The sequence below is a fragment of the Pseudophryne corroboree genome, chromosome 5 (assembly GCF_028390025.1).
Source record: "Pseudophryne corroboree isolate aPseCor3 chromosome 5, aPseCor3.hap2, whole genome shotgun sequence".
Lineage (NCBI taxonomy): Eukaryota > Metazoa > Chordata > Amphibia > Anura > Myobatrachidae > Pseudophryne > Pseudophryne corroboree.
Window position 1 is genome coordinate 344,166,871 of NC_086448.1, and position 16,588 is coordinate 344,183,458.

The following is a 16,588-nucleotide window of genomic DNA, read 5'->3' on the forward strand; positions in this document are numbered from 1 at the left end:
GTTCATGATATGCTGTCGGCTGAAGATTCACTGTGCCATGATAGAGAAGCAGAGCTGCAGGCTCAGCCTTCCCAATATAAATGAACTGGATCATCCGGCACTAGTATTTAAAAAGCTGTACTTGCTCCGGTGCCCTCCATGGGAATTTACTCCCAATGCGTATGTGGACAGGATGGCGGCACTCAGAGTCTCCACTCATGTAGATAGTGAATAGCTTTTATTTAAGGCATCAACGTTTCGGGTAGGCACCCGTCATCAGGATAACACCCGTCGTCAAGATTCACGGCTTCTTCCTTGCTATACTAGAGGCCGTAATTTAGGTGACCATTTGGTTAAGAGAGACGTCACTAATTTAAAGAAACAATCACAACAACATTTTTTGACACAGAGGGCAGGGTGCTACCGCTGTCTGGGATGCACCACTTGTAGGTCCCTCATACCGGGTAGCACGTTTACCCACCCCGGGAAAAAATACACAATTGGACATGCGCTGACTTGAACTACTTAATTTGTCGTATATATTTTAACTTGTCCGTGCGGATTAAGTTATATAGGTAAAACCGGACGACAATTTAGGGAAAGAATGGCTGGACATAGATTCGCCATTAGGGCAGCTCTAGAGTCAGGTGATAGTGACCAACCAGTAGCGCGGCATTTTGCCCAGGCCAAACATAGTATAGCCAGCCTACGATCAAAATTGATCGATCATGTACCAGCTACTATTAGGGGAGGTAACCGAGGAAAGGTGCTTTTCCAATTGGAGAGCAGATGGATTTTCCAGCTAGACACTATAGCCCCTAGGGGACTTAATGACACATTGGGTCTCAAATGTTTCATGTAACACAGCAGTCATTTATACATTAGAGTATGATTTTCGTTACCACAGGTATGTCATAGGGCCAAACTAGTCCCTGTGCAAAAAGCAAGTTATATAATTTAACAAATGAGCACTTGTTAGTGCCTTAACAATAAGTGGTAGCGTATATATTTAGTTTCCTCATTAATATAAAGATGTTGCTCACCATTGTTATATGTTACAGACAGTAACATTTTTAATTATTGTTTTTAACCTGTTATGGTGCTTCTTTTCTTTTTCTGTTTCTGTATTTGTTTTTGTATAGTTACCATGGTGATATCCTGATGACACCTGGCCAGGCAGACTGGGTGGACGCATGTGGATGACGTCACTGAGCGGGACGGAGCTGCATCCTCGCCGCACGCCCGCACGGCAGCCGGAATCAGACAGCGCGGCGCCCAGCTGGACCCGGCCTGGTAATCAAACGGAGGTATGCCTAGGTATATAAATGTGGTAAGATGCTTTATTTGTTACTATGCTATCCTGACGACGGGTGCCTACCTGAAACGTTGATGCCTTAAATAAAAGCTATTCGCATCTACATGCGTGGAGACTCTGAGTGCCGCCATCCTGTCCACATATGTGTGTGTATATATATATATATATATATATATATATATACACAGTGGGCGAAGTGGGGCGGTATGGTATACCGCCACTTCTTCCACTGACCCGGAAATGAGCACATGAAAGTGCAGCAGGAGGCGAGGGAAGTGGCCATCCTGCTGCACATGGTGCTCCCTGTCCCTGTGTGGCGGCCGTGTAGGGCACTGTAGTAGCTCACAGCCACCCGCCGCACGCCACTCGCCAGCCGCCCCGCCGCCGCCGCTCACCATCCGCCCGCCACCAGCAGCCCACCGCTCACCGCTGCCAGCAACAAATGAGGTAATGTTCCCCTGCTGTCACCTCTCTCCCTGTCGTCACTCTCTCTCCCTGTCGTCACTCTCCCTGTCGTCACTGTCTCTCCCTCTCCCTGTCGTCACTCTCTCTCCCTCTCCCTGTCGTCACTGTCATCACTCTCTCTCCCTGTCGTCACTCTCTCTCCCTGTCATCACTGTCTCTCCCTGTCATCACTGTCTCTCTCCCTGTTGTCACTCTGGCTGTCCCTGCTGTCACAATTTCAGCTCATTCATTGTGCTACAATGTGAGTTTCGGCTCATTCAGTGTGTTACAATGTGAATTTCGGCTAATTCAGTGTTCTACAAGGTGAATTTCGGCTCATTCAGTGTTCTACAATATGAATTTCGGCTCATTCAGTGTGCTACAATGTGAATTTCGGCTCATTCAGTGTGCTACCAGGTGAATTTCGGCTCATTCAGTGTGCTACAAGGTGAATTTCAGCTCATTCAGTATGCTACAATGTGAATTTCGGCTCATTCAGTGTTCTACAAGGTGAATTTCGGCTCATTCAGTGTGCTACAATGTGAATTTCGGCTCATTCAGTGTGCTTCAATGTGAATTTCGGCTCATTCAGTGGGGTGTAGTATGGTATGCCTGCGGTCGGGCTCCCGGCGACCAGCATACCGGCGCCGGGAGCCCGACCGCCGGCATACCGACAGTGTGGCGAGCGCAAATGAGCCCCTTGCGGGCTCGCTATGCTCGCCACGCTGCGGGCACGGTTTTCTTTCTCCAGGGGGGTCGTCGACCCCCACGAGGGGGAATAAGTGTCGGTATGCCGGCTGTCGGGATTCCGGCGCCGGTATACTGTGCGCCGGGATCCCGACAGCCGGCATACTGAAGACCACCCATTCAGTGTGCTTTAATGTGAATTTCGGCTCATTCAGTGTGCTATAATGTGAATTTCGGCTCATTCAGTGTGCTTCAATGTGAATTTCGGCTCATTCAGTGTGCTTCAATGTGAATTTCAGCTCATTCAGTGTGCTATAATGTGAATTTCGGCTCATTCAGTGTGCTATAATGTGAATTTCGGCTCATTCAGTGTGCTATTATGTGAATTTCGGCTCGTACCGTGTGCTATGTCAATTTCGGCTCGTACCGTGTGCTATAAAATGAAAGGGGCACCAGTACTAGATAGTATAAGGGGTTCTACTACACGGGACATGCCCCCTTTTGGGTGACTGCGCCCCCTTTTGGGTAACCACGCCCCCTTTTCAGGAGCCTGCGCGCATAATTACATCCTTCACTTTTGCATACCCCCACTTCAAAATTTCCACTTCAACCACTGTGTGTGTGTGTGTGTGTGTGTGTGTGTGTGTGTGTGTGTGTGTGTGTGTGTATATATCTATATATATATATATATATATTAGTGATGAGCGGGTTCGGATCCTCGGGATCCGACCCGCCCGAACTTCACCTTTTTTTTTACACGGGTCCGAGCGACTCGGATCCTCCCGCCTTGCTCGGTTAACCCGAGCGCACCCGAACGTCATCATCCCGCTGTCGGATTCTCGCGAGATTCGGATTCTATATATGGAGCTGCGCGTCGCCGCCATTTTCACACGTGCATTGAGATTGATAGGGAGAGGACGTGGCTGGCGTCCTCTCCGTTATATTAGAAAAGAACAGAGTAAACTGAGTGACTTAGTTATGTGGGGAGGATTGGGGACGGGGAGCAGCTGTTAGGGAGTACAGTGCAGGGTTTACCACCAGTGAGTTAGTTTAATCCTTTGTTTCTCTGCCTGAAAAAAACGCTCCACCATATCTGTGCTCAATGTGCTGCACTGCTGCATGATATATCTGTGCTGAGTGCACTGCTCACACTGCCTAATTGTGAGGACTGGGGAGCAGTTATAGCAGGAGTACAGTGCACAGTTTTGCTGACAGTGACCACCAGTCCAGTATACGTTTGTCTGCCTGAAAAACACTCCTGTGGTGTTTTTTTTTTTCTTCATACTAGTTTAGCAGTCTGCTGACAGTGTCCACCAGGTCCATTATATACAGTATATTATATATATAAGCAGTACGGTAGGCCACGGCTGTACCTACCTCTGTGTCGTCAGTGCACTCGTCCTCCATAAGTAATATAATACTATACTATCCATCCATCTACATTGTATACCTACCTGTGGTGGGTTTTTTTTTCTTCATACTAGTTTAGCAGTCTGCTGACAGTGTCCACCAGGTCCGTTATATACAGTATATTATATATATAAGCAGTACGGTAGGCCACGGCTGTACCTACCTCTGTGTCATCAGTGCACTCGTCGTCCATAAGTAATATAATACTATACTTACTATCCATCCATCTACATTGTATTGTATACCTAACTGTGGTGGGTTTTTTTTTCTTCATACTAGTTTAGCAGTCTGCTGACAGTGTCCACCAGGTCCGTTATATACAGTATATTATATATAGTATATTATATATATAAGCAGTACGGTAGGCCACGGCTGTACCTACCTCTGTGTCGTCAGTGCACTCGTCCTCCATAAGTAATATAATACTATACTATCCATCCATCTACATTGTATACCTGTGGTGGCTTTTAGTTGTGCGCATTAAAATATGGAGAACAAAAATGTGAAGGTTAAAAAAATAGGGAAAGATCAAGATCCACTTCCACCTCGTGCTGAAGCTGCTGCCACTAGTCATGGCCGAGACGATGAAATGCCATCAACGTCGTCTGCCAAGGCCGAAGCCCAATGTCATAGTACAGAGCATGTAAAATCCAAAACACAAAAGATCAGTAAAAAAATGACCCAAAAATCAAAATTAAAAGCGTCTGAGGAGAAGCGTAAACTTGCCAATATGCCATTTACGACACGGAGTGGCAAGGAACGGCTGAGGCCCTGGCCTATGTTCATGGCTAGTGGTTCAGCTTCACATGAGGATGGAAGCACTCATCCTCTCGCTAGAAAAAAGAAAAGACTTGCGGCAAAAGCACAGCAAAGAACTGTGCGTTCTTCGAAATCCCAAAGGAGAGTCCAATTGTGTCGGTTGCGATGCCTGACCTTCCCAACACTGGACGGGAAGAGCTTGCGCCTTCCACCATTTGCACGCCCCCTGCAAGTGCTGGAAGGAGCACCCGCAGTCCAGTTCCTGATAGTCAAATTGAAGATGCCACTGTTGAAGTACATAGTTCTAGTTAACCTCTTGCGCTATTGAATTAAAGGTAACATGACTTGAAGACACTTAATTAATGATTGAAATAGATTTAATATCCATAAAATAAATTACAAACATAAAAATAAATAGTTAAGTATGCGCATACACATAAAAAGATAAATACTAAACTTTACTAATGAGCATAAGAGGTGGATCATATAATTAATTGTGACCATGTATAACTAATCAGTATTCATACGTTGACAGTGTCCTTTAGTTGGTATTTTCAATATGGAACAGTCCCATTAGTTGTGCTCATAAAAATGAGTTTAGATGTGTACCAAGTGACACATCTAAACTCATCTAAACTCATTTTTATGAGCACAACTAATGGGACTGTTCCATATTGAAAATACCAACTAAAGGACACTGTCAACGTATGAATACTGATTAGTTATACATGGTCACAATTAATTATATGATCCACCTCTTATGCTCATTAGTAAAGTTTAGTATTTATCTTTTTATGTGTATGCGCATACTTAACTATTTATTTTTATGTTTGTAATTTATTTTATGGATATTAAATCTATTTCAATCATTAATTAAGTGTCTTCAAGTCATGTTACCTTTAATTCAATAGCGCAAGAGGTTAACTAGAACTATTTTCTCTACACCTGGTTTCAATCAGGTGTGATTGTGTTGGCCATTTCCACAGGCCATTTCACCTTGTTTGCGGCTATTTAAATTATATGAGTTGTAAGAGAATTATCCATTCATTTATAAACTATTTATAACTGTTGATAGCGCCTGACATCAGTACTAATATTTAGACTGTTGAAGTACACCAGGATGAGGATATGGGTGTTGCTGGCGCTGGGGAGGAAATTGACAAGGAGGATTCTGATGGTGAGGTGGTTTGTTTAAGTCAGGCACCCGGGGAGACACCTGTTGTCCATGGGAGGAATATGGCCATTGACATGCCTGGTCAAAATAAAAAAAAAATCAGCTCTTCAGTGTGGAATTATTTCAACAGAAATGCGGACAACTGGTGTCAAGCCGTGTGTTGCCTTTGTCAAGCTGTAATAAGTAGGGGTAAGGACGTTAACCACCTCGGAACATCCTCCCTTATATGTCACCTGCAGCGCATTCATAATAAGTCAGTGACAAGTTCAAAAACTTTGGGCGACAGCGGAAGCAGTCCACTGACCAGTAAATCCCTTCCTCTTGTAACCAAGCTCGCGCAAACCACACCACCAACTCCCTCAGTGTCAATTTCCTCCTTACCCAGGAAAGCCAATAGTCCTGCAGGCCATGTCACTGGCAAGTCTGACGAGTCCTCTCCTGCCTGGGATTCCTCCGATGCATCCTTGAGTGTAACGCCTACTGCTGCTGGCGCTGCTGTTGTTGCTGCTGGGAGTCGATCGTCATCCCAGAGGGGAAGTCGGAAGACCACTTGTACTACTTCCAGTAAGCAATTGACTGTCCAACAGTCCTTTGCGAGGAAGATGAAATATCACAGCAGTCATCCTGCTGCAAAGTGGATAACTGAGGCCTTGACAACTATGTTGGTATTAGACGTGCGTCCAGTATCCGCCGTTAGTTCACAGGGAACTAGACAATTGCTTGAGGTAGTGTGCCCCCGTTACCAAATACCATCTAGGTTCCACTTCTCTAGGCAGGCGATACCGAGAATGTACACGGACGTCAGAAAAAGACTCACCAGTGTCCTAAAAAATGCAGTTGTACCCAATGTCCACTTAACCACGGACATGTGGACAAGTGGAGCAGGGCAGACACAGGACTACATGACTGTGACAGCCCACTGGTTAGATTTATTGCCTCCCGCTGCAAGAACAGCAGCGGCGGCACCAGTAGCAGCATCTCGCAAACGCCAACTCGTTCCTAGGCAGGCTACGCTTTGTATCACCGCTTTCCAGAATACGCACACAGCTGAAAACCTCTTACGGCAACTGAGGAAGATCATCGCAGAATGGCTTACCCCAATTGGACTCTCCTGGGGATTTGTGGCATCGGACAACGCCAGCAATATTGTGCGTGCATTACATCTGGGCAAATTCCAGCACGTCCCATGTTTTGCACATACCTTGAATTTGGTGGTGCAGAATTATTTAAAAAACGACAGGGGCGTGCAAGAGATGCTGTCGGTGGCCAGAAGAATTGCGGGCCACTTTCGGCGTACAGAAGACTGGAGCACCACCAAAAACACCTGACATTGCCCTGCCATCATCTGAAGCAAGAGGTGGTAACGAGGTGGAATTCAACCCTCTATATGCTTCAGAGGATGGAGGAGCAGCAAAAGGCCATTCAAGCCTATACATCTGGCCACGATATAGGCAAAGGAGGTGGAATGCACCTGTCTCAAGCGCAGTGGAGAATGATTTCAACGTTGTGCAAGGTTCTGCAACCTTTTGAACTTGCCACACGTGAAGTCAGTTCAGACACTGCCAGCCTGAGTCAGGTCATTCCCCTCATCAGGCTTTTGCAGAAGAATCTGGAGGCATTGAAGGAGGAGCTAAAACAGAGCGATTCCGCTAGGCATGTGGGACTTGTGGATGGAGCCCTTCATTCGCTTAACCAGGATTCACGGGTGGTCAATCTGTTGAAATCAGAGCACTACATTTTGGCCACCGTGCTCGATCCTAGATTTAAAACCTACGTTGGATATCTCTTTCCGGCAGACACAAGTCTGCAGAGGTTCAAAGAACTGCTGGTGAGAAAATTGTCAAGTCAAGCGGAACGCGACCCGTCAACATCTCCTCCTTCACATTCTCCCGCAACTGGGGGTGCGAGGAAAAGGCTACGAATTCCGAGCCCACCCGCTGGCGGTGATGCAGGGCAGTCTGGAGCGACTGCTGATGCTGACATCTGGTCCGGACTGAAGGGCCTGCCAACGATTACTGACATGTCGTCTACTGTCACTGCATATGATTCTCTCACCATTGAAAGAATGGTGGAGGATTATATGAGTGACCGCATCCAAGTAGGCACGTCAGACAGTCCGTACGTATACTGGCAGGAAAAAGAGGCAATTTGGAGGCCCTTGCACAAACTGGCTTTATTCTACCTAAGTTGCCCTCCCTCCAGTGTGTACTCCGAAAGAGTGTTTAGTGCCGCCGCTCACCTTGTCAGCAATCGGCGTACGAGGTTACTTCCAGAAAATGTGGAGAAGATGATGTTCATTAAAATGAATTATAATCAATTCCTCCATGGAGACATTCACCAGCAGCAATTGCCTCCAGAAAGTACACGGGGACCTGAGATGGTGGATTCCAGTGGGGACGAATTAATAATCTGTGAGGAGGGGGATGTACACAGTGAAAGGGGTGATGAATCGGACGATGATGATGAGGTGGACATCTTGCCTCTGTAGAGCCAGTTTGTGCAAGGAGAGATTGATTGCTTCTTTTTTGGTGGGGGCCCAAACCAACCAGTCATTTCAGTCACAGTCGTGTGGCAGACCCTGTCGCTGAAATGATGGGTTCGTTAAAGTGTGCATGTCCTGTTTTTACAACATAAGGGTGGGTGGGAGGGCCCAAGGACAATTCCATCTTGCACCTCTTTTTTCTTTCATTTTTCTTTGCGTCATGTGCTGTTTGGGGACTATTTTTTTAAGTGCCATCCTGTCTGACACTGCAGTGCCACTCCTAGATGGGCCAGGTGTTTGTGTCGGCCACTTGGGTCGCTTAGCTTAGTCACACGACGACTTTGGTGCAGCTCTTTTTTTCTTTGCATCATGTGCTGTTTGGGGACTATTTTTTTAAGTGCCATCCTGTCTGACACTGCAGTGCCACTCCTAGATGGGCCAGGTGTTTGTGTCGGCCACTTGGGTCGCTTAGCTTAGTCACACGACGACTTTGGTGCAGCTCTTTTTTTCTTTGCATCATGTGCTGTTTGGGGACTATTTTTTTAAGTGCCATCCTGTCTGACACTGCAGTGCCACTCCTAGATGGGCCAGGTGTTTGTGTCAGCCACTAGGGTCGCTTAGCTTAGTCGTCACACAGCTACCTCATTGCGCCTCTTTTTTTCTTTGCATCATGTGCTGTTTGGGGAGTATTTCTTGGAAGGGCCATCCTGCGTGACACTGCAGTGCCACTCCTAGATGGGCCAGGTGTTTGTTTCGGCCACTAGGGTCGCTTAGCTTAGTCGTCACACAGCTACCTCATTGCGCCTCTTTTTTTCTTTGCGTCAAGTGCTGTTTGGGGAGTATTTTTTTGAAGGGCCATCCTGCGTGACACTGCAGTGCCACTCCTAGATGGGCCAGGTGTTTGTGTCGGCCACTTGGGTCGCTTAGCTTAGTCACACAACGACTTTGGTGCAGCTCTTTTTTTCTTTGCATCATGTGCTGTTTGGGGACTATTTTTTTAAGTGCCATCCTGTCTGACACTGCAGTGCCACTCCTAGATGGGCCAGGTGTTTGTGTCGGCCACTTGTGTAGCTTAGCTTAGTCGTCACACAGCTACCTCATTGCGCCTCTTTTTTTCTTTGCGTCATGTGCTGTTTGGGGAGTATTTTTTTGAAGGGCCATCCTGCGTGACACTGCAGTGCCACTCCTAGATGGGCCAGGTGTTTGTGTCGGCCACTTGGGTCGCTTAGCTTAGTCACACAACGACTTTGGTGCAGCTCTTTTTTTCTTTGCATCATGTGCTGTTTGGGGACTATTTTTTTAAGTGCCATCCTGTCTGACACTGCAGTGCCACTCCTAGATGGGCCAGGTGTTTGTGTCGGCCACTTGGGTCGCTTAGCTTAGTCACACAACGACTTTGGTGCAGCTCTTTTTTTCTTTGCATCATGTGCTGTTTGGGGACTATTTTTTTAAGTGCCATCCTGTCTGACACTGCAGTGCCACTCCTAGATGGGCCAGGTGTTTGTGTCGGCCACTAGGGTCGCTTAGCTTAGTCGTCACACAGCTACCTCATTGCGCCTCTTTTTTACTTTGCGTCATGTGCTGTTTGGGGAGTATTTCTTGGAAGGGCCATCCTGTGTGACACTGCAGTGCCACTCCTAGATGGGCCAGGTGTTTGTGTCGGCCACTAGGGTCGCTTAGCTTAGTCGTCACACAGCTACCTCATTGCGCCTCTTTTTTACTTTGCGTCATGTGCTGTTTGGGGAGTATTTCTTGGAAGGGCCATCCTGCGTGACACTGCAGTGCCACTCCTAGATGGGCCAGGTGTTTGTGTCGGCCACTAGGGTCGCTTAGCTTAGTCGTCACACAGCTACCTCATTGCTCCTCTTTTTTTCTTTGCGTCATGTGCTGTTTGGGGAGTATTTTTTTGAAGGGCCATCCTGCGTGACACTGCAGTGCCACTCCTAGATGGGCCAGGTGTTTGTGTCGGCCACTTGTGTCGCTTAGCTTAGTCACACAACGACTTTGGTGCAGCTCTTTTTTTCTTTGCATCATGTGCTGTTTGAGGACTATTTTTTTAAGTGCCATCCTGTCTGACACTGCAGTGCCACTCCTAGATGGGCCAGGTGTTTGTGTCGGCCACTAGGGTCGCTTAGCTTAGTCGTCACACAGCTACCTCATTGCGCCTCTTTTTTTCTTTGCGTCATGTGCTGTTTGGGGAGTATTTTTTGGAAGGGCCATCCTGCGTGACACTGCAGTGCCACTCCTAGATGGGCCAGGTGTTTGTGTCGGCCACTTGGGTCGCTTAGCTTAGTCACACAACGACATTGGTGCAGCTCTTTTTTTCTTTGCATCATGTGCTGTTTGTGGACTATTTTTTTAAGTGCCATCCTGTCTGACACTGCAGTGCCACTCCTAGATGGGCCAGGTGTTTGTGTCGGCCACTTGTGTCGCTTAGCTTAGTCACACAGCGACCTTGGTGCGCCTCTTTTTTTCTTTGCATCATGTGCTGTTTGGGGACTATTAAGTGCCATCCTGTCTGACACTGCAGTGCCACTCCTAGATGGGCCAGGTGTTAGTGTCGGCCACTTGTGTCGCTTAGCTTAGCCATCCAGCGACCTTGGTGCAAATTTTAGGACTAAAAATAATATTGTGAGGTGTTCAGAATAGACTGAAAATGAGTGGAAATTATGGTTATTGAGGTTAATAATACTATGGGATCAAAATGACCCCCAAATTCTATGATTTAAGCTGTTTTTTAGGGTTTTTTGAAAAAAACACCCGAATCAAAAAACACACCCGAATCCGACAAAAAAAATTCGGTGAGGTTTTGCCAAAACGCGTTCGAACCCAAAACACGGCCACGGAACCTAACCCGAAACCCGAAAAATTTCAGGTGCACATCACTAATATATATATATATATATATAGAAATGGATTCTCGTGGGAGCCAATATGCCTTTTGTATGACAATAATTAAAAGTTTTTATTGTACAGAAACAAACGATATTTATCCTAAGCGTTCGTTATTGACACAACCTTCTAAAAATTCATATAAAACAATATTACAATCTTATACATAAATTACAGTTGGATGTGAGGATTTTACAGCCAGGTGATCACAGTCAGAACTCGAAATGGATGTATCTCCAACCAGATGTTTGTGATAAGGACTTTGTTAACCAGACGTTGGGTTTTGCAACGTCTGGTTAACAAAGTCCTTATCACAAACATCTGGTTGGAGATACATCCATTTCGAGTTCTGACTGTGATCACCTGGCTGTAAAATCCTCACATCCAACTGTAATTTATGTATAAGATTGTAATATTGTTTTATATGAATTTTTAGAAGGTTGTGTCAATAACGAACGCTTAGGATAAATATCGTTTGTTTCTGTACAATAAAAACTTTTAATTATTGTCATACAAAAGGCATATTGGCTCCCACGAGAATCCATTTCTATTTGTAATCTACTTTTAATACCTTATCTGACAGAGGGTATTTCTTGTTGGTTTGAGACTAGAGGTATAGCGCAAGATATTAGGGTTGATTTTTTGTTTTGTATATATATATATATATACACACACACACACACACACACACACACACACACACACACACACAAACCATCTGCTTTAAAAGGGGGGTGTTTGCGGGGTCCCAGCGATATCGCTGTACCGGGCCCCACGATTTCTGTTGCCGCCCCTGTTTGTATGGCATTAGCCGCTAGTCCCTTCTCCTGTCGTGAGAACGTGGTTCTATGTGACTAACATCTACAGTACCTTCTTTTTACCTGCTCCTGCATTGGACTGGTTAATGAAACGGAGCTCATAGTGCCTGGAGGCGGGGTTATAGAGGAGGCCCCAATGCATCCTGGGACAGTCTAAAGCTTTAGCCTTTTGGTGCCTGGATCAAGATCCATCTCTATACCCCGATGTTTCCCTGAGGAACCAATATACCTCGCAGAAAGAGATTTAACCATGGTAAGTCTACCATAAATCTCCTTATTTTTACACAGTAATACAGGATACTGATTTTCTATGGAAGAAGTGTATGGTGCTATATGTACAGTGTTACCTTTCAGCCTTGGACATAAAGAGTTTTTTATTTTAATGTTTTATTCTTGCAATGCAGGTGTTTACATTTATACAACAAACTGTAGCTATTAACTCTAGGACTCTCATCCAGGTACAGAGGCGCAACTAGGGTTTTGGAGCCCAGGGCAAGATCAATAATGGCGCCCCCCCCCCCCAAAAAAAAAAAAAACAACAACAAAAACTAAAAAGGAAACTACAGCACACCACTGTCACGCACTGAAAAAAATGGCCACTGTGCATAAAGATGTCAGGATGTGTATGTATATATGGAGGTGCAGTGGTTGAAGTGTAAATTTTTAAGTGGGGGTATGGAAAGGTGAAGGCAATTATGCGCGCTCCGGAAAAGGGGGTGTGGCCACTCTAAAGGGGACGTGTCCTTCAGTGTAGTAGTAGGACCCCTTATACTATCTAGTACTGGTGCCCCTTTAACATTATAGCACACAGTATGAGCCGAAATTCACATACTAGCAAACGGTATGAGCCGAAATTCACATTATACCACACGGTGTGGGCGGAAATTCCTATACTAGCACACGGTATGAGCTGAAATTCACATTATACCACACGGTATGAGCAGAAATTCACATTATACCACACGGTATGAGCCGAAATTCACATACTAGCACAGGGTATGAGCTGAAATTCACATTATACCACACGGTATGAGCCAAAATTCACATTATACCACACGGTATGAGCCAAAGTTCACATACTAGCACACGGTATGAGCTGAAATTCACATTATACCACATGGTATGAGCCGAAATTCACATACTAGCACATGGTATGAGCTGAAATTCACATTATACCACACAGTATGAGCCGAAATTCACATTATACCACACGGTATGAGCCAAAATTCCCATACTAGCACACAGTATGAGCTGAAATTCACATTATACCACACGGTATGAGCCGAAATTCCCATACTAGTACACGATATGAGCTGAAATTCACGTTATACCACATGGTATGAGCCGAAATTCACATACTAGCACACGGTATGAGCCAAAATTCACATTATACCACACTGTATGAGCTGAAATTCACATACAAGCACATGGTGTGAGCCGAAATTCACATTATACCACACGGTATAAGTCAAAATTCACTTACTAGCACACGGTATGAGCTGAAATTCACATTATAACACACGGTATGAGCCGAAATTCCCATACTAGCACACGGTATGAGCTGAAATTCACATTATACCACACGGTATGAGCCGAAATTCCCATACTAGCACACGGTATGAGCTGAAATTCACATTATACCACACGGTATGAGCCGAAATTCCCATACTAGCACACGGTATGAGCTGAAATTCCCATTATACCACACGGTATGAGCAGAAATTCACATTATAGCACATAGAATGAGCCGAAATACACATTATAGAGTGAGGGGATCCTACCCCCTTAATTAACAAGGCCCGCGGGGCACTACGGTGAGGGGAGTCTACCCCCTTAATTAACTAATCCTGCAGGGCACTGTGGTGAGGGGAGTCTACCCCCTTAATTAACTAATCCTGCAGGGCACTGTGGTGAGGGGAGCCTACCCCCTCAATTGACTAATTCCAGAGTTTTGCAGCGGAAGTGTTACAGCGATTTCTCACCCCAAGCTGCGGCGCTTCTGCCACCTCCGACACTTCACGTCTTCGGCGCCACCCGGGATGCAGAGCACCGCACCGGGAATGCACCCTTTTCAGTGTGGTCTGCTGCGCTCCGAAGGGGGATTTTCTCTCCAGCTGCAGGATCCCGATCTGCGCCATCCTCCCCGCTGTTCCACGCCATCTTTTTTAAGCCAGCCGGGTTCTTCTATGGGTCCTTGCTCTGGTAAGCGGGTGTCCTCCGCGATGCTGGTGCTCCCGTCATTGGTCAGTCTCCTCCCTTGCTGCAGGGACCCGGTCCGCTGAAGGTTGGATGTCCTTCCCCGATCCTGCGGCTGGCTGGATTCCTCTTCTGCGGCGTCTTCTCCACTCAGCGCGGACGGCTCTGGTGATAGGCGCAGGCGTGGTCAGCTCCTCCCTGGCGTTGGTCCTCTCCTGGTCCTGCAGCTCGCTCCCTCGCGTCTCTTCAGCCGGTGCGCAGGTCTCCGTTCCCGGGGGGCGCAGCCAACTCCCTCTTCCAGGGTGAGTCCTCCAGGACCTCCGGTCTCCTTCCTACATGCTGCTGTCTGCACACTGCTAATTAAAAAAAAAAAAAATTTTAATATATATATATATATATATATATATATATATATATATATATATATACATATACATATACATATACATATATATATATACACACACACTTCCGGGTCTGTGGAGAAGTGCCGGTATGCCATAGTGCAGTATACCGGCCCACTTCGACCACTGTGTATATATATATATATATATATACACACACACACACACACACACACACACACACATAATACATACATGGAAAACACACACATACACAATTATACACAGACACACTGAACATATACACACACGTAGAAGACATACACACAAACATGTAGACAAACACACACACTGACACCTGGACACCTGAACGAGGCTGAGGTATGCTGCAGGAGATCACTGGCAGGCAGGTCAGTTTTTTGTATGGTGCAGCAGGAAGCTGGATGCACCTTTATACAGTGGGCTGCTCTTGCAGCCCCAAAGCTTTTGTTTTCTTAATTTTTTCTCTTTTTACACTGAGCCTGTTTGCGTTGGAAGTCTGTTAGACTCCATCACACAGAATCCAACACTCCCCGCCGGCGTCAAAACTCGCGCTTGGCCACTGCCTCAGACGGGTACTTGCAGTGGGACCCACACACAGGCGGCTAGCACCCCTGTTGCTGGAAACCCCTGCACTGCGTGGCAGGCCATCGGGTAGTAGGCAAGAGGGTCCACTGCGTGTCCCGGGAGGTGGACGCCGGCACTGGCTATGGACACTGATGTCGACCAGGGACTCCACTAGACCGCTAGGTCATATGGGGGCACAGGTCATGTTTAGTATGGGCCCCCAGTACCAGTGATTGAAATGCCTGCATGGGGGAGGGAGCGCCAACATGTAGCCCCTCCCCCAATCCACCGCAGACTTCCCGCCGCTCCACACCCTCCTTCCCTCAGAGACGCCGGCAGCCATACAGTGCAAGCAAGCCAGGGCTCCGGGAACGTTGGGTCCAGTCTCCCTGTAAAACAATTTCCAGAGCAGTTTTTCGCAGCGGTGCAATCAGGTCTGTAGTGCACCTGCGCATGGGTCACAATGCACAGGCACGTCGTTCCCTGGCGACGGCTGATGCCAGGAAGCGGCAGCACTAACGAAGAAAGCAATCGCGCCCGCAAGAAGATTGACAAGAAGAGGACGGCCGGAGGCGTCAACTGACCGTTTTCAGGGAGTGTCTGTCCAAACGCAGGCGTGCCCAGCTGTTTCCAGGGAGGGATCCTGGCGTCAGCTCCGTCCTGGATGATCGCAGCGGGTGAGTAATTCCTGAGCTGTGCAGAGACTGCACAAACCTTTGTTTGTGCATCTCTCTGCACAAGCGAGCGCAGCCCTGCACAGCGTTTCTCCCCTCCCTTGTAGGCGGTGACTACCTGATCGCAGCAGTGCTAAAAGTAGCCTGCTAGCGATCAGGTCGGAATGACCCCCATGGTTTTGCCCAACTGCTAACAAATTTGCTGCTGCGATCAACTCTGAATTGCCCCCACAGTCTGTCACTGATTCTTGCATTCTCGCAGAGGATCCTCCCAACTTAGTGGACGTGGTTCCTTTACTTGATACTATTAAACACATCCTTCAACTCACTGAGGATGAGCCTGAGCCTGTTGCAAAGAAAACTGATGTTTTTAAGCGACAAAAGATAATTGAGTCTGAATTCCCTAATTTTGATCATCTTATGGATAATAGGCTGGAACCCTGAAAAACTCCAGGTGAAAAGTTCCCTCTGGTCTAAACGTTTGGCTTCCCGTTACCCCATTCTGGAAGAGAATTGTGCTAAGTGGAAGGCTCCCCCTCTGGTAGATTCACACTTGCCTCACTGAACGAACCCACTGATAGATGCATTGAAAATTGCCTTGAGTCTATTTTCTCTCTCACCGATGCGGTTACCAGACCAACTGTGGCTGCCTCCTGGGCTGCAAAAGCCATTGAATCATGGTTGCAGGCCCTAGAGGAGGAATTAGCCTCAGATATCTCTGAGGATTGCTTGTCATATTTTGCTCTTATATGGCAAGCAGCTGCCTACATCTGTGAGGCCTCATCTGATGCTGTAGTATTCACAGCTA

The 16,588-nt window shown here is 46.7% G+C and overlaps 1 protein-coding gene across 2 annotated transcripts in view; it reads left to right on the forward strand.

Annotated features, from left to right (window-relative positions):
* The window catches only part of LOC134927726 (leucine-rich repeat flightless-interacting protein 2-like), a 156,640-nt gene that overhangs the window by 26,445 nt on the left and 113,607 nt on the right, over positions 1-16,588 (forward strand). Inside the window, exon 1 of one of the 2 annotated variants that reach the window (XM_063922599.1) lies at positions 1,141-1,286. The exons of the other annotated variant lie outside the window; for it this stretch is intronic. Within the exon in view, the coding sequence (XP_063778669.1) occupies positions 1,173-1,286 (114 nt within the window). The 5' untranslated portion in view covers positions 1,141-1,172. Of the gene's footprint in view, positions 1-1,140; positions 1,287-16,588 lie in introns of those variants that run through there. 2 annotated transcript variants of the gene reach the window in all.